Source organism: Podarcis vaucheri, assembly GCF_965113315.1.
Source record: "Podarcis vaucheri genome assembly, chromosome: 6".
Taxonomy (NCBI): Eukaryota; Metazoa; Chordata; class Lepidosauria; order Squamata; family Lacertidae; genus Podarcis; species Podarcis vaucheri.
Window position 1 is genome coordinate 62,329,410 of NC_138764.1, and position 17,784 is coordinate 62,347,193.

General features: G+C 44.8%; 1 protein-coding gene across 6 annotated transcripts in view; it reads left to right on the forward strand.

Annotated features, from left to right (window-relative positions):
* SCUBE3 (signal peptide, CUB domain and EGF like domain containing 3) overlaps nt 1–15,104 on the forward strand; it is a 110,938-nt gene extending 95,834 nt beyond the window's left edge. For 5 of the 6 annotated variants that reach the window (XM_082226835.1, XM_082226837.1, XM_082226836.1 and 2 more), the window contains 13 exons: nt 1,443–1,565; nt 2,369–2,485; nt 3,387–3,479; nt 3,564–3,680; nt 4,322–4,483; nt 5,210–5,413; nt 5,726–5,887; nt 7,013–7,180; nt 8,154–8,315; nt 8,602–8,799; nt 10,509–10,661; nt 11,491–11,570; nt 12,208–15,104. In XM_082226835.1, coding sequence (XP_082082961.1) covers nt 1,443–1,565; nt 2,369–2,485; nt 3,387–3,479; nt 3,564–3,680; nt 4,322–4,483; nt 5,210–5,413; nt 5,726–5,887; nt 7,013–7,180; nt 8,154–8,315; nt 8,602–8,799; nt 10,509–10,661; nt 11,491–11,570; nt 12,208–12,357 — 1,889 coding nt within the window. In that variant the 3' untranslated portion in view covers nt 12,358–15,104. The remainder of the gene's footprint in view (nt 1–1,442; nt 1,566–2,368; nt 2,486–3,386; nt 3,480–3,563; nt 3,681–4,321; nt 4,484–5,209; nt 5,414–5,725; nt 5,888–7,012; nt 7,181–8,153; nt 8,316–8,601; nt 8,800–10,508; nt 10,662–11,490; nt 11,571–12,207) is intronic. The other variant, XM_082226839.1, reaches the window with a different exon arrangement.
* The last annotated feature ends 2,680 nt before the right edge of the window (nt 15,105–17,784 follow it).

Sequence of the window (17,784 nt, forward strand, 5' to 3'; positions counted from 1 at the left end):
GTGGGAAATATTAGATAGACTAAGCAGGCAGCAGGTTGCATTTCCCGACAGTTGCTAAGTTTTCCTAGAATAAGTTTAGAGCAGTTTCCCCCAACCTAGTGCCTTTCAGATTCCCCCACCATGATTATAAATCCCATCAGCGTATCCAGTCACCAGGGATGATGGGAGTTGTGGTCCAACAACATCTGGAAGGCACCAGATTAGGGAAGGCTGGTCTAGAGAAACAAGCAATATTTTCAAAATGTGCCTGCCCTATGTATTTTGGGGCCTATTTATATCTCTGGACCTCCATTACCTCTAAAACGTCACTACCACCAGCTGATGGGGTTGTGCAATTGCATGTTAAGCGCTGAACTTGGCTTTTGGCAGACCACCTAAAAGATGAATTAGCAGTAACATATCAAAAGATGAATTTAGCCTGTGGCAATGCAGCGACACAAATGGCAACATAACTGGGAGTCAGGATGGGCTGGCAGAAAAAAGGACTGGCACAAGCTGAAAAGGTCATATTACTGACTAGGCTGCAGTTCCACCAGATGCTTGGAACTGTGTGTGGAGCAGATTTGTATGTGGAGGTTAAGCACTACTTAGCGGCAAGCTAATTTCCCATGAAGCTCTAGTTTGGCCTTCCCAATTACAGTATGCTTTAAAAAATAAGTTGTCCACCAGTCTAAACCTATAATAGGTGTGTGTACACTGGGGAATGGAACATAGGAAGCTGCCTTACCCTGAGCCAGATCTAACTCAGTACTGCCCGCACTGGCTGGCAGTGGCTCTCCAGAGTTTCAGGCAGGAGGATTGAACTTTGGACCTTCTGCATGCAAACAAGATGCTCCACCACCGAGCTACACACTGAATGGAAAGCCCTTGTGACCATCATGGAGCGCAGCATTCTAAATGTGCAAGGGAGGACTGTCATCATGTCTAATCACTCCACACAGTATCAATACCTCTAGCTACATATTTTTCCCATTCTTTGTTAGCCTTTCCAGTCTGTTTTCCTCTGTTTTCTCTTCCACTAACAAACTTGTAAACTGTTGGAAGTGCTGCAGAGATCATCTAGTTTGTACTCTGTTTTATTTAAGAAACTTTGCTAACAGAAGCACCTCAAGGCAGGACCTTATGTCTTTGACTTATGCTGTAAACTCCCATGTATGCTGATGGCACAATATATACAGTATATGAATATTTGATCTGGCAGCTGTCTTTCCTGAATGACAAGGTGAATCAGCAGCAGAGGTTATCGTATGTTTTTATTGTCTTCTCTCCCTCTCCCTCCCTGGTCTCTTTCCCACTTACTCTTTAACACTTGGTTCTTTTTTGTCTGATTACCAACCCATATTATAGTTCTGGAACCAGAGTCTTGGATACTCTAATCAGAATGTTCCATTTGTACTATGTTGTCATATACTTATTCATTGCATCTCTTCGTTGCCCTTCAGATGTCGATGAATGTAGCATCAACCGAGGAGGCTGCAAATTTGGCTGTATAAACACCCCTGGCAGCTATGAATGTACTTGCCCTGCTGGGTGCAAACTTCATTGGAATAAAAAGGATTGCATAGGTGAGTGTAGAAAAGGGCTGAGGTCATGCTGCCCTCCAGAGGCAGAATGTATTTCAGCAGGCAATGTTCTAGCTGAGGACAAAATTACTGTAGTAGCTGAACAGAGAACAAGGAGACTAATTTTAATGTGGCATTGTTGTATGGCACTGTTTTGATAGTTTAAATTCTGATGCTGTTAAAAACCACAAAGTTATTAATGAGAATTCCACACGCTGGCCTGGTGCTGTGTGATTGCCAGTAATGCAAAACTTCTCACCATGCTGTGGTTTATTGAGAGGAGTGAGATTGCAGAATAGGCAACCACAACATTTTGCTCAAACACAGAAAACTAGCTTAAGTTTTGCAGAAATGTGTTGAACATTCCCATGTGTTTTTTTTCTGCAATACAATAAAACCTAGCAGAGGCATGTCCAAAAATGAAATATGAGATTCTTAAACAGCTGTCACAGAATCTGTGTTTGGAAATTCAGGCATTCTTAATTTTTAGCAGATTCTGCTCTTGCTGGTCCAGTAGTGACCCTGCATGCTTTTAGACTTTATTCCTTCAGCAGTGAGCTGAAAAACTCAGTACAACACATGCAGAGAAGTTGCTGTAGCAGATACAAGTGGAAACAGTAGTACAGTAGTAGTAGTAGTAGTAGTAGTAGTAGTAGTAGTAGTGGACTAATGCTTATTTACTTCCACTGGAGAACAAGGTTTGGCTTTGCACTGTAGCCATCCCAATATTTGTGTGCTCTTTTTAAAATTACACCATCTCATCTGCATATTGCTGTCATTGCTGTCTGTTGTTGCTTGTTCTTCAGAGCTGGTGATATGTTTGGCTGGCGCAGTATCTCCACGAGCCACGCTTACCTGCAACAAGAATGGCAAGAAGGACAGCTGCTCCCTCACCTGTGCCTCTAAGGCTCGCTTTCTGCCTGGTAGGTGCACCAATCTGCCACTCCTTCACCCCAGGAAATTTAATAGCTTCAGATGCAAGAAGCTGCAATATTTGGAGGCTTGTGGGCATTGTGCATAACAGGGTCCCATAATGGCACCATTAGGTCCAGTCATAGCCGACTCTGGAGTTGTGGCACTCATCTCACTTTATTAGACAAGGGAGCTTCCAGGCTCTTGCTACTGGGTTTTTAATCTTCTGTCCCCTTTGCTCTCATTTTTCTACTGCATTTGAAGCCTTATTCAATTCCATTCCTCAGTCCTATGGCCTGTTCCCTTTTTTATCCCCACATAAGCTCTTGGAGGTTTTTGGCTTTGATTTTAGTGGCACTTGCAGGAGGAGGAACAGTTGACAAAGAACTAGGATGTGAATGGAGGTTATTTGTGCTTCTTTAGTATAGCACTTAACCCATGTGCAGGGCCATCATCAGTACTTAGTATCCTTGGGCAACTGCCAAGGCCCTGATACGCTAACAGAGCCCACCACTGATGTTGTGGTCCTGTCCATAAGGTGTTCACCTGATTCGAAAGGGGACATAAGTTGTCACATTAGCTTAAGGATGTAAGCTTGCAGAATGGGAACTCTCCCCCTCTCCTACCACTGTGTGCACCCCATGCTCTTCCCAATTCTCCCCTGGAGGGTTGTGGAACCCTTTAAAACAGATTTAGGGGGTACATGGGAGGTGATGGATGGGGACGTTTCATTGCTGCTTTCATCCATATGATTGATGGGCAAGATCAGGCTTGGGCTAATCTTTCAAAAATACATTTGGGGTTTGGGTTGGGCTGGGCTGGGCTTGCAAATGCAGGCCCATGCAGGCATACATTTAGAAATATCTGGCCACAGGCCTCCGCTGATTACAACTTGATTCATTCTCTTTGCAGAGTCTGACAATAGCTACACAGTGAGCTGCGGTACCCCAATATTGCGGCAGGGACCTCCACAGAGGCCCAGCAATGTCAGCCATCCCTGTGTTGGTAAGTTTGGCCTCCTGAGTCCTCAGGGCTCCTCCCGAGACTCGCTTGACTCCCCTGATACTTAGCACCTGCCTTTTCTTTTAGAGACTGTCGCTGCTCCAATCAAACAAAAGGCTTCCTTCAAAATCAAGGATGCTAAATGTCACCTGCACCCACGCATGAAAGGCAAGCAGGATGAGGTGGGCAGGAATGCTGCACTAGGTGAGGTACTCCCTCCTTTGTATGTCTTCTCAAAGTCTTCCCTTGGGGCTGTTTTCAGTCCTAAGTCTTGTATGTCACGAAAGCAGCTCTCTGGATTTAGCCTGCAGTCTTTGTAAGCATTCTCTTGTGTTGCTTTTAAGGACCAGGGAACTGTGCTTTCCACATTTGCCATAGTTGCATACTGCAACTATTAAAAACCAGGCACACACAGAGGGAGCTTGAGGTTCTGGGAGTCAAGTCTTCCTGCACTCACTCATGGGCATGTGGTTGGGAAGCTGTGGAATAGCTGAGGCTTTTATGCCTTTGAATGTGTGAGAGCCCAGAAGCAGAAAAGAGAGGATAGAAGGATGAAAAGAACCCTAAGCATGGGGGCCCTCCCCTCCACAGAGGATGATGTAGTGCGGAGGAAAAAACTGATAGCAATAACACCACGGATGGCTGTGTGGGATTGTATCACTGGGAAGTCATGCCTGAGAAAGTGCCTTAGCTAGTGTGGGGAGGGTATGGGAGTAAAACGATGAGCTTCCTGTCACGGGATAAAGGAAAGAAGCCCTGCTTGGTTGTCACAGAGGAAAATGCCTGTCAGGATTTCAGAGAGATCTTGCTTGGAGGATATTAACACCGCGCCCCATCTTTCCTAGGTGGGGCAGCCCCTTGCTCAGATTGCCAGGTGACATTTGTGAACTTAAAGTGTGATTCATCCAAGAAGGGCAAAGGACGCCGTGCTCGCAACTCCCCCAACAAGGAGGTGACTCGCATCACGTTGGAGTTTGAAGCTGAAATCAAGCCCGAAGAAATTACAGGTAGAGGAGGTGACTGAGAAAGCTTGGCTTTCCCCTCAGGAATAGGGGACAACATCACAGAGTAATATGAGGAAGAGACCTCATGTTCCAGGAACACCCATCTCAGAAGAGAGTACAAGAGAAGGACTGGTGGACCCAACTTTCCTAGATATTGTTAAAAGATTGTTTAGAAAAGGCAATGTCTTGTTTTACTTATGCATACACACACTGTCATAAATATATACATACACAAATTCATTGAAATTAATGGACGTGATTACTAGCTTAGGCCCATTCATTTTAGTGGGTATACTTAGTTGGATGCAACTTTATAATATGATGAGTTCTTTAGTTCACAACATCTGGGGGGGGTGGGGCGATGAGGTTGAGGAAATTTGAAATATATGAAGCTTCCCTTTTCTGACTCAGACCACTGGTCCGATTTATCCAGCATGGTGCACTCTGATTGGAAGTTGTTCTGCTGGGCCTCAGACAGAGGTCCTTCCCTGTTCCACTACCTGAGATCCTGTTAACTGAGGAGGCCTGGGATTTCAGCCAGAATCTTCCGCATGTAAAACATGTGCTGTACTATTGAACTATGGCCACTCCCCTAGCATGAGACTGGAATAGATTATGCTGATTTAACAGCAGCTGGAAATAAAAAGGGACATAAGGTTGTCTTTGGAAATGGGGTTTCTTCTTCCTAGTGCTACGTTAAACAGCACAGTCTCATTCCCTCATCTCCAGCCAGCTGCAATCTGAACTGTGTGCGGCAGAAGGTTGAGAAAAAACTGAAATCAGCAATCAAAGCACTGAAGAAATCCATAAACCAGGAGCGATTCCTGATCCGCTTTTCAGGGATGGAATACGAAGTGGCACGGAAGCTGAGCATGACTCCCGAGAGGCAGGAGAGCTGTGGGCCGGGACAGGAGAGACTGGGACCTAAGTGTGGTAAGGAAACAACCTGAATTGGTTGGGGGTGAGGAAAGGAAGAGTAAAAGAACCATTTGCATATTAACTGCAAGCCTTTAGTGCTGCACTGCTGCTCTGATGCCATTGCTGCCAACTCTAACATCTATGGCAGCCACATGTGCTTACCGACAATAGATACAGTTCCTGTGCTCATTCTTTTGAGGGCCTGAGCTGTATTATTGTAACCTGGGCAAGGAGAGATCCCGGGGTCTCTGTCCTACAAGAAAGACAAGGGTTATCTTGGGCATGGTCTTGGCACATGTGTCACTAGCGCTTTTGCCTCTCTCTTAGTTAGCTGCCTGCAAGGAACGTATTACCATGGTCAGATGGAGCAGTGTGTCCCTTGCCCTCCAGGGACCTACCAGGAGAAAGAAGGCCAGCTCTCCTGTGACCTTTGCCCTGGAAGTGATGCTTATGGGCCAGCTGGAGCAACAAATATAAGCGCCTGTGCAGGTACAGGGATGAGCTGAAAGGTACTCTAAACCTATAGCTGAGGTCCAATACCCTAGGACACTTGATAACCCGTCCCAGAGTAGCCAACAGTAGCTCTCGGAACTAGAATGAATTAGTGGCCACAGCAAAGGGAATGGAATTGATCACACCCACACAAAAATAGTACTGCAGTGATACCTGCGCTTTCCCTTCCACACCAAAGAATGGCAACTAGTTCATACGTATTGGCCCTAAACACAACATTTACAAGAGGCCTAGGATGGTGGTTTTGTATGTAAGTAACTGGCATGGTAGCCACTTCCAGCTTTGATTCATTTCTGCACCCTTCGCACAACCTAAGGACCTCCAGATCTTTGAGCTACAGTTCCCTTCATCCTTCACCATTGGCTGAGCTGATGGGAACTATAGACAAAATATCTGGAGGTGAAGGCTGACTACAGCAGTATCTCAGTGTTCCCTCAGAAAAGGGCCCCAAAGATAACTGCCAGATTGTGCGCAAGATGCTTTGCTTCCCCTCTAGCATTCCTCCTGCCCTGTCACTCTGGAGCCAGTTCCACTTTGAAGTATAGAAAAAGCTACAGAGGCTACAGCTGCTCATATGTTCTAAACTGTTTCCTAATTCCCCAACTAATGACAGGAAAACAGCTGTTGCCATTGATTGCACTCAGAAGTAGGGCAGGACGGGCAGCTCGGAGGTGCACCTATTATTGCCGTGCCTGGTGGTTACTCTTATATGGCAAACTTTATTTAACGTAATTTGTTAAATAAAGAATCTGGGCTTGTGAAGCTGCAGCCATGGGGTAGTTCAGCTTCATGACCCATTTCTTCCAAATCTGTTTACGTATTTATTTTGGGGAAAATTCTTCACATCCAGGACTTGGATAAATGGATCCGATTGTGGCGTTTCTCCTTCATACCATGGGCATTATCACATTCCAGTACAGAGGCAGAAAGGTTGCCCTAGGCAATTTCTGGGATGGCCAACGGTTCTCATGGTGCTCTCACATGGCTCAGTTATATTATAGTGCATGTTGCATGCTGCTGGTACATTAGAAGCAATGTGTATAGGGAGGCAATACTTAATCTGGACCAATGAGTATCTCTTTTCTCCTGCATGGCCCACAGGTCAGTGCCCCCCCGGCCAGTACTCTGTAGACGGTTTCAAACCCTGCCAACCATGTCCACGTGGCACCTACCAACCTGAAGCAGGCCGAGCTCTGTGCTTCCACTGTGGCGGGGGACTGAACACTAAACATGATGGAGCTTTCTCCTTCCAGGACTGTGATACCAAAGGTATGCTTGGGGCAACAGCACTGTATAAGACAGGGATGAGGAACCTCAGGCTTGGGGACCAGATGTGGCCCTCCAGACCTCTCTGTATGGCCCTCGGGCCTCACCCTATGCCGCATCTCTCACTGCCCTGATTTGCACTCAGTTTGAGTGTTGTTGCCTGGCTGGAACAAGTCCTTAAACTCTGGTAATGTGTCTTCCTTGACTGGATGGAAGACAAAGAGGTGTGTGTAAAGAAACTAGCTAAGAATAAATCATGCTAATGCTTCAGAATGTTCAGTAACCCACCAGGAAGTCCCAGGTTGAATCTTGCCTTTGGCATGAACTCACCAGGTGGCCTAAAGCAAGCTACCGTTAGCCCCAGCCCTTCCTATCTGAAATATGGGGGGTTATAATGCTGACTGTGACCTTTCAGGATTGTTCTGAACATTACAACTAGATAGCCTATGGGAAGTACTTTGGACACTTAAAAGTGCCGTACAAATTTTTAAGTATTATATTAATATCAATATGGTAATAAATGGAATCCCTGTATTACAAGGGATTTCATATGTCAGATGGTTAAAAAAACATATTTAGGACTAATGTACATTTTGTCAGGAGGCAGAAAGAGAGGTTAGAATCATAGACTCATAGAGCTGGAAGGGACCACAAGGGTTATCTAGTCCAACCCCCTGCAATGAAGGAATATTTTTGTTCAGTGTGGGGCTTGAAGCCAAGACCCTGAGATTAAGAGTCTCATGCTCTACCGACTGAGCTATCCATGTTCAGCCAGTGTTACTATGCACCTTAGCGCTCCTGCTCAATTTGCCTTGCATCCTTTCAGTGATATTCATCAAGCCTTCTTGCACGATTAGAGAAAGCAATGTTACCAGCAAATTAACTGCCCCAAAGAGCTTTTCATTTCCATGAATGCTTGCTGGTCTTGTATTATTTTGGCAGTCTCTGACACTTTTCTCTTCTCTTCAATGTATAGTTCAATGTTCCCCGGGCCATTATTATAACACCAGTGTCCACCGCTGCATCCGCTGTGCCGTAGGCACTTACCAACCTGACTTCCGCCAGAACTACTGCATCACATGCCCTGGGAATACCACCACAGACTTTGACGGCTCAACCTCTGTGTCACAATGCAAAAGTATGTTTTGTTCTCTGCAGACTGCATGTAACAGAATTCATTTGCTGAAATTATCTCTGTTTCATTAGCTTCCTATTGGTTTTCCTTATGCATGCAATAGTAAAGTTTATGGACCAATCTGTACCTGTGTTTACACACAACCCTTATATAGCAACACTGGCATAGACTTGTGTCACATCTGGTGCTTATACAGTGCCAAGACCCCGTGTCCCAGGTCTCCCTTGGCAACCAATCAGGTTCTGCTTCCCAGATAACATCCTAGTGATCCCTGTATGTTTTGTTGCAGACCGTCAATGTGGAGGGGAGTTGGGAGAGTACACTGGTTATATTGAGTCTCCCAACTACCCTGGAAACTACCCTGCAAATGTGGAGTGTACTTGGAATATCAACCCACCGCCAAAGCGCAAGATTCTCATTGTGGTGCCTGAAATCTTCCTGCCGTCTGAGGATGAATGTGGGGATGTCCTGGTCATGCGGAAAAACTGTAGGTAACCAAATGCTGTGTAGGGGCCATGCAAAAAGGGCAGTGTGGCGATGGGGACTGGCCTAGGTTTCCTCCGCAATTTCTGGACTATGGAAACCTAAGGAGCTATGGAGACTTTGTCTCCCTGCCAGCATGAATAAGTGATCAAACCAAGTGATTTGTTTGCCTGCCCCTGGCTTGATGGAGAGACAGGATGGCAGTTCCATGACTGGGGACCAAGCCAGTGCAAGCAGCTTTGTAGGTCAGCTGAACTGCTTCCTGCAATGCCATCCCCTGGTGGTGCTGCAGAGTAGTAATGAGCAGGCGAGAGCTCCTTCTTCCAGCAAAGTGTCATAGTGTGCAAAGTGCTTGCATTCTGCTGCTGGAGACTCTCTTTGAGACTTCTGGTGGCTTACAGTGCTGACACCTAAAGGATATTGGGGCAGCTGCAAATGCCTGATATATCCTGGATTAAGTGAAGCAGATTATACCCTTGAACTGAGAATGCAGAAAAAGTGATTCTAAAAATCAGGTGTACAATATATGCTTTGAGCAGTCCCTGAACTAACATCACAGTAAGGGTGCAGCCTGCACAGCCCTCACTGATCTTACAGCTCCGTTGTCTCTGTCAGCCATGCTGATGGACTTGGGACCATTGTATATTTTCCTCCCTGCATCCATCAATATGGCTCTTGTGGGGATCTCTGGAGCAGTTTCCCCATCTTGGGCATGGGAAACCTCCAGTCTTTGAGCCGAATTAGAACCAGCAGGGGTCCACATTTGGCCCGTGAGGGCATTTCCTCCAAACTATGCTCACTTGACATCAGATGTGGGGCAGGTAAGGATGTGGCTGTGAAGGAACAGTCATGAATTTAAAGTGTGCTCTTGATTGTTCCTTTGCAAATGGGGCTAGCTGACAGCATAGATCAGTGTTGACAGTGAACCCCACTCGGATCAAATGCGCTAGGAAGTTCCTGATACTGGAGCCAAGGGGACTCGCTGTCAGCACTGATCAGTGCTGAAAGGGAGCCTGTTGGAACACATGCTTTCAGCACCAGCCAGCTAATTGGCACCTAAAGTGCCCCTCCAAAGGGGCTTGCTGCAGTTCCCACTTTGAATCCAAACCCTGCCAGCAAAGGGGCAAAGTAGAGAACCCGTTTGAAGGCATGCTGCCAGCACAAGTCACCTGACTTTCAATTTGTCACCTGGCAGCATACAGAAATCAGATGACTGACAGGTGAGTGGACTCACCCACCTGTCAAAGTAGCCCGTGGAGTAGATGGCAGGGGGTAGGTCAGGATCTGGTCCGCTACCCAGGAGTTTCTCCACCCCTGCCCTAGATGGTGCACCACATTTGGCTCCGCAAGCTCTCTCTTTCCAGATGTCTCTTCTGCTTGCTTTACCACTAAGCAAATAAATCTGCACTTCTTTACTTCTGCCTCACCACCCCTAAAAAGGAAAGTTGCCTTCAGTAGTGAAGCTGCCAAATGGCATTAAGCTATCCTCAAAGTTTATAACCTTGGAAAGGAAAACACACTCATTTTTGTCTCGCAGATGTTAGGACTTCAGCAAAGGTGTGAGGCAAAGGAAGCAGGAAGAGCTTTGCTTAGATTTCAGCCGTGTTTTCCTTTTTGCTCAGCCTTCCTAGATCTTTTAATGGAGTTTATCTTGGGATGTGAGATCTGGGTGATTCCACACAACACATGGTCCTGTTCTGTTCTGCCTTGCAGCATCTCCTTCCTCCATCACCACTTATGAGACATGCCAGACTTATGAGAGACCCATCGCCTTCACTGCAAGGTCCCGGAAGCTGTGGATCAACTTTAAAACTAGTGAAGCCAACAGTGCCAGAGGCTTCCAGATACCATACGTCACCTATGACGGTAAGAGAAAGAAAGGACTGCAGGTGAATGAAGGGCAAATGTCTAGAGGATGAAGTGGGGCTGTAACCTCCTGCTTCTAATGCTACACTGTCCCCACTCCTCAGAGACCATGCACTAAGCCTTCCTTGCCAAGAGAAGGCAAGGCACATACAACTCTTTGTTCATAGGCTTCTGCAGGTGTCTGTGCTCAATGCATGGGCTTTAGGAATCAAGGCTAGCATGATGTCTGGGGCAGTGCTAGGAGGCATAGCCCCTCTGCATCCTCCATGTGCTTGCCCTACATATGGATGAGCATCTGCATAGGATGAGCGTTTTGAGGCCAGTGAATGGTTAAGAATGGGGCATGGTCTGAGGTGCTACTCCCCCCTTCTGCATTCTGATTCGCATGCAAAACCTCTATATGTTTGGATGGCACAGCCTCTCCTCCTCCTCGGCTGTTGCCTTTTCTCCCATCTTAGTCCATGATGTTGCTCCCTTCATCTCTTTCTCTTTCTGACCTGGATTGCAGGTCTGAAGGAAGGAAGAATGAGGTGAGTCCCTTGAACAGTCTCCCTGACCTGTGGTCACTTGCAAACTCAGAGCCAGTGTTTGGCTGCCCTCCTTTGTACACCCCAAGCCAGTGAGCCATTTTAGAATGTGGAATTGGGTCAGAATTTGGGGGGAAATAAAGGAGCTACTCCAAAGAAAGAGACCATTGAAGCAGCTTTGTGCAGCATCAAATTCCTTTTACCATTGTTTGTAGGTACGTGTTTCTTTTAAATACTAGTAGATGTGTTAATCCCTTGCTTTTTCTTCTTTATCCCTCCCACTTCCTTTCTCAACAATGTAGAGGATTATGAACAGCTCGTGGAGGATATTGTACGGGATGGCAGGCTATATGCTTCTGAAAATCATCAGGAAATACTGAAGGTGAGGCTGCCTTTTTTTTTTTTTTGTTATTGGGGTAATAGAGCATGTGCTAATAGAGCATGCATATGATTCCTGCCCAGGCATCTCCTCTTGAAAAAGGATCCCAGACAGCAGGACTAGGAACTATTATGTGACTTGTCCTTGGGGAGCTCCTTGCAGAGGGTGGGGAAACATTGAATTGATTACATAAAGGGCAAACTATATACGTATTATGTTACATGTGCACTTTAAAGGTCACAGGTCCCTCAAAAGCCATCTACACTCATACCTTGGTTTTTGAACAGCTTAGTTCTCGAACATTTTGGCTCCCAAATGCTGCAAACCCAGAAGTGACTGTTCTGGTTTGCGAACTATTTTTGGAAGCTGAACATGTAACGGGACTTTCACGACTTCTGATTGGCTTCAGAAGCTTCCTGCAGCCAATCAGAAGCCGCGCTTTGGTTTCTAAACATTTTGGAAGTTGAACGGACTTCCGGAACGGATTCTGTTTGACTTCCAAGGTACGACTGTATTCCAGTCCCTATAGTGGGAGAGCACTGATTGAGTAGCAGTAGCAGCCCCTGTGGAGTTCTGCAGTGTGTGCTACACACCCTTGCTCCTATAGTTAACATGTCCATTCTGTTTGTTTTCCCTGCAGGACAAGAAGCTGATCAAAGCTTTCTTTGATGTGCTGGCTCACCCACAGAATTACTTCAAATACACAGAGAAACACAAGGAAATGCTCCCACGATCCTTTATCAAACTCCTCCGGTCCAAAGTTTCCAGCTTTCTCAGGCCTTACAAATAGCCTTGTGACACTTTTCACCAGCCTTCCAGGCTCCTCAACAGCCAAGAAAACTTTTTCTTACACTTAATTCTTATTTTTCAATGACTTTTTCCTACGAATACAAACCCCATTTTCTCACTATGCAGATGACTCTAACCATTGGTCTTCCCTTGGCTTTTCTCCAAACCAAATTCACTGATGACATTGCCCTTGGAAGAAGCAGCTGGCAACCATCCCCTGAGCTTTCCATACTGGAGTCTCAGCCCATGGAGTTCACATATCCCAGTAAGTGATACACTCTTCACAAGTGGCCTCTACTGGGACCTGTAACTCCAGGGCAGTTTCTGCCTTCTCCCATATATGCAAATTATGTACGGCCCCTTCTGCTGCAAGGCAGCTGCCAAAGAGGCTGTTTGTACATCTCTCTGCACACGACTGTCTGCTTCTAGATAGAAACACCCCTGCTACCATATCATGCTCCACTCCTGGGACACAGAAGAAACGGGGAGACATTGAGCAGCTTCTAAGCAGTGGAACCGGTCCAGCTGAACTCTTTCGTAAAGAATTGGGGGCAAAGGACACCCAGAATGTGGAAGGTTATGCCTTATTTATCAGACTGTTGGGGGGTTTTTGTTTAAGAGAAAAATAAACCAAGCACAGTCTTGCAGAGAGGATCAGACAAAATAAAGCGTAAGGTGTGGGGAGGAAGATCCTGTAAAAGAAAAAGACGTATCACAGAAGTGTGAAAGTAAATCGCCCATGTTCGTGATGGCAAGTTTGGTGACTTAAGAGCATCGTTTCGTGACAGAGTCTTGACTTTTTGCATTCAGAGAAAACATTGGCCTAGCCACAATCTCACATGGAATGATGTCTGGAAAAAGGGGAAGAAAACATGGTAAAAAGTGAGACTTTCCAATGTGATTTCTCCCCCATGGAGACTGGAGCTGAGAGATCAGACTTCTTATAAGCTCTGCCAAAGAGTAACTCAATGACAAAAAAAAAAGCAAGCAGTGTGAAGGGCAGGAGTGAGTGAATGTTTGTGCACTAGGACGTTCTCCTTTCTACCTTTTTCATATTATTAAGTGCAATCATTTTTGAGTTGTCTTTATATTATTTAGAGGGAAGTTTTTTTTTTCTCCTAGAAACTACAATATTTATACCTGCCTGAGAAAAGAGAATGTGTGTGTGTTTGTGTGCGTGTGCGTGCATGTGTTAAAATGAAACAGAAATGAATACAGACAAGGATTTGGGGAAATGGTGACTAAATGTGACGTAAGTTTTCAGCTCTTGGAATCTTTTGTTTTTCCTCACCACAGTAAATTCCAATGTAAATCCTGAAGATCAAGCTCCTTCATGTAACCAATGAAAGGGACACAAGACTTGAGCAGAATATTTCTAGTGACTTGGAAATTACCTTTTGGACACAAGCAGCTCTTGAGAGTAAATTCAATTCAATATCAATAATGCATATTAGGGATCACATACTGGAATGCATCCCAGTGTTAAAGTCTTCTAGCATTTGCAAAGTGTCATCTAACCTTCACTCTTTCTGACAAGTTAGCTTTGCACGGGCAGGGAGGTTTTGATATATTTGAACCGGAGATTCCCCATTTAGATATTGAGGTGGTATAGTTCATTTTCTGAATGTTTCAGAAGAGGTGCTGGGGCTCAAGTTTCCTGGAAATTTGCATCGTCTACCTGAAGGCTCTTTCCCCTAAACTCAGAGCTGTAGCCATGAATTCTCAGTGAGAAGGGGATGCTCTCTGCCCCTGCTCAGAGGCACTGTAGTCTTCCCTTTTTCAAAGCCTGAGTTCAGCACTGAACTCAGGTTTTGAGATGAGCTGTTGTGAATCCTAACTTGAAAACTGAAGTATACCATTGTCAGTTTAATTCTTCCCTATGTAAGGTCACTTGTCAGTCACTGATCCATAATCCAGTGCAAATACTAGTGATGAAATCCCAACTTCTATGGGTGAAATTGTTGCCTTCTCTGAGCCATGACCTGAAACTAACAATTGGAAATGTGTCTTAAAAAGCTGCGAGGCTGCACTTGGATCAGATCATCTCTGTTTCCTGTAGTGGTATTGAAGCTTTTCTGCCTGAGTGTTAATAGTTTGCTTTTCTTCTCTTTTGGATCCAGAATCGGAATTTGCCCCATTAAATTTACTCTAATCATCTCAGCATTGAAGTTGAATTGCCTCTGATGTGAACATTTTTGCAGTACTTCAGCAGGACATATGGCATCATAGTAACACCTAAGAATTCATATCTGGCTCTGATGTCATCATATTCAGCAATTTCTTACGGCATATAAACATTTGTTTATCTGGGGAGGGGAGGGGGAGATGCTCAAGTTCAATTGCTTACTGTAGGCAAAAGTACAAGGCCAGCTCTGAAGGAAAAACTTGTATTGAATTTGGCTTAGAAATTCTACCTGTTTTCCTTCTAGCTAGAGCCCTTCTTTCCATTCTATCCTTAATGAAATGTAGAAATTCTAAAGGTTTGAAAAGCTGAAAATTCCATCTCAACATAGGAAATATAACAATTTTAAACAACAAAGCTGAAATATTTATAATTGCATTGTGCAGTAATCCACAGTCCAGTATCTCCTATAATGATTAAATGATGAAAAAGGTGTAGTCCATAAAGTTATTTGCACTTGATAAAAGAAATTGTATCTGAACTTGTAAAAAGAAAAGTTTGCATTTCATATTGTCTTTTTTTAATTATTAAATGGAATTTCTTGGTGCTGTGTTGATCTTTCAGAAGTGCTTTCCACTGCTCTTATTTGTAAATTCCAAATTCATAGCATTGCTACTGCTTAGGGTTTTGTTCCGTTCCTTTCTCTCTCTTTCATTTCCCTCTGGAAACTGACTGATTTTGGCACTACAGTGGTACCTCAGGTTACATATGCTTCAAGTTACATACGCTTCAGGTTACAGACTCCGCTAACCCAGAAATAGTACCTCGGGTTAAGAACTTTGCTTCAAGATGAGAACAGAAATCGTGCTCTGGCGGCACAGTGGCAGCAGGAGGCCCCATTAGCTAAAGTGGTGCTTCAGGTTAAGAACAGTTTCAGGTTAAGAACAGACCTCCAGAACGAATTAGGTACTTAACCCGAGGTACCACTGTATAAGGCTTTAAGATACCAAGAGTTCTTTGAGCTTCAAAACCTCAAAAAAAAAAAAAAAGTATTTTGGTATGGCCCATAATTATGCCAGATGAAGTAAAATAAAGCCTAATTGGTATTTTTGCAACCTTAAAAAGGCAAAGGACCCTTGACAGTTGAGTCCAATTGCGAACGACTCTGGGGTTGTGGAGCTCATCTCACTTTACTGGCCGAGGGAACCTTAGTTTGCTTTAAAACTTGGGCTAATAGCAAAGAGGACCATACCCAGAATGGATCCTGTTAGGATAGGTTCTTAGAATTACTGTTGCTTGCACATCATTGTTGCTGTCCTTGCATGTAGTGCTGATCCTGCTAGTATATTTTGATTAGTGGCAGGCAGTCCACAGACTCAGCTGATGTCTGGCTTTTTGATGGGCAGCATATATACTCGCCAATCATCCACAAAAGCACTATTATAATCTTTGGAGAAATGAAACATTTGCCAGTATTTTTAACAACTAATGGTCCCTATCAATAAAATAATACTTTCACTCCTGCGAAGCATAATCCACCAGCAATTATTTCCCTTGTGCAGTCCTCTCACAACTCTCCTTCAGGGTAAAACTAGATGTTATGGAGAAGGGGTTCTTAAACTTTCTATTCCCAATGTTCACCTGAGACAACAAAATTCCTGAGGCTCGCTTGCCACAAAATGGTGTAGGGGCAGAGCCAGTCAAAAATTGGAGGCAGTGTCTGGCAAGTCAGCTGGAAATTGCAGACAACACTTTTTTCTTTCTTCTTTGTCAGGTCAAAGGAATTGCATAGGTAAGATGACCTCAGGAGGCTCTTGCTCAGGCTTCCTCAAATTCAGCCCTCCAGATGTTTTGAGACTACAATTCCCATCATCCCTGACCACTGGTCCTGCTTAGATAGGGATCATGGGAGTTGTAGGTCAAAAACATCTGGAGGGCCGAGTTTGAGGAAGTCTGCTCTAGCAGAAGCAGCCTTTTTCTTTTGTATTTTTCCCTTCCCACCCCCACGTGCCTCCCAGAGATTTTTTGCCCATCTTCTTAATTTCTTCTCCCATTTTCCAACCTGTGCTTTGCACTGGCACAAGCAGGTCAAGGGAGCCGTAGCCTATCCCGCAATGTTCCGCAGCAGCTGGCATTTAAAGGAATCCCACCAGTGATCCTGGATGTACCATATAGCCATCAGGACTAGTAGCCATCAAGAAAAAAATAAAATAAAAGGTCTGGGGAAACAATGGGGCTGTGTGTGGAAGAGAAAGGTGGTTTTTCTAATGCTTGACACAGGATTCATTTAAAGGGCTGGAAAAGAGCTCCACCACTTTAATCAGAGCTGTCTCCAGGATTTGGGGGGCAGGGGCTGTTGGTTCTGGTACCCTCAACAGAGCACTCCCTAACTTGAAAAGGTGGAACATGCTGAGAATTCTTTTAAGCTGTGCCTGATCTTTTTGAATATTCTGTGTACAGTGAAATGGTAGCACTGTTAAGACCATGGGTAGGCAAACTAAAGCCCAGGGGCCAGATGCGGCCCAATCACCTTCTCAATCTGGCCCGTGGACAGTCCTGGCATCAGCATTTTTACATGAGCAGAATGTGTCCTTTTATTTTAAACGCATCTCTGGGTTATTTGTGGGGTACAGGAATTCGTTCATTTTTTTCCTTCAAAATTAGTCCGGCTCCCCACAAGGTCTGAGGGACAGTGGACCGGCCCCCAGCTGAAAAAGTTTGCTGACCCCTGGTTAAGACACTACAAGTGGTTTGTAGTGAGGTTTACAGTGAGGAAAGTGCTTGTTTCAGTAGAGTAAATGAGTCCTAAAAGGTACACAAAACAGTACATGCTTGTCACCAGTGGCACTTATCTCATGAGTGCCCATGGCACTTAGAACTGTAGTTGGAAAGGACTCTGAAGGGTCATCTAGTCCAACCCCCTGCAATCCAGGAATCTCAACTCAAGCTTGACTGCTTATAGTCCACCATACAGCTCTCTCAAAAAATAAAAGTCACTTGGGAAGGAAAATCTAATTTTTCCAACAAAAATTATTTGTGGCTTGAAGAGGATTTCTTTGCAACACAATCACTACCTTAAAACTAAGCCCAGGGCTGAGCGCTGAGGTGGTCAAACTTCCTGACCGCACCAAATAATTCAGGGTGGTAAAAACAAGAAAGGAATTATGAGCTGCTCCAGTGGCATCTTCACCAAATCAGGTGAATGGGCATTAAAATGTGAAATGGCAAATACCTCTTCAATAGTTTCTCCTTTAATACGACTTTGCACCATATGATGTGAACTAATTGAAAATAAAATTACAAGAG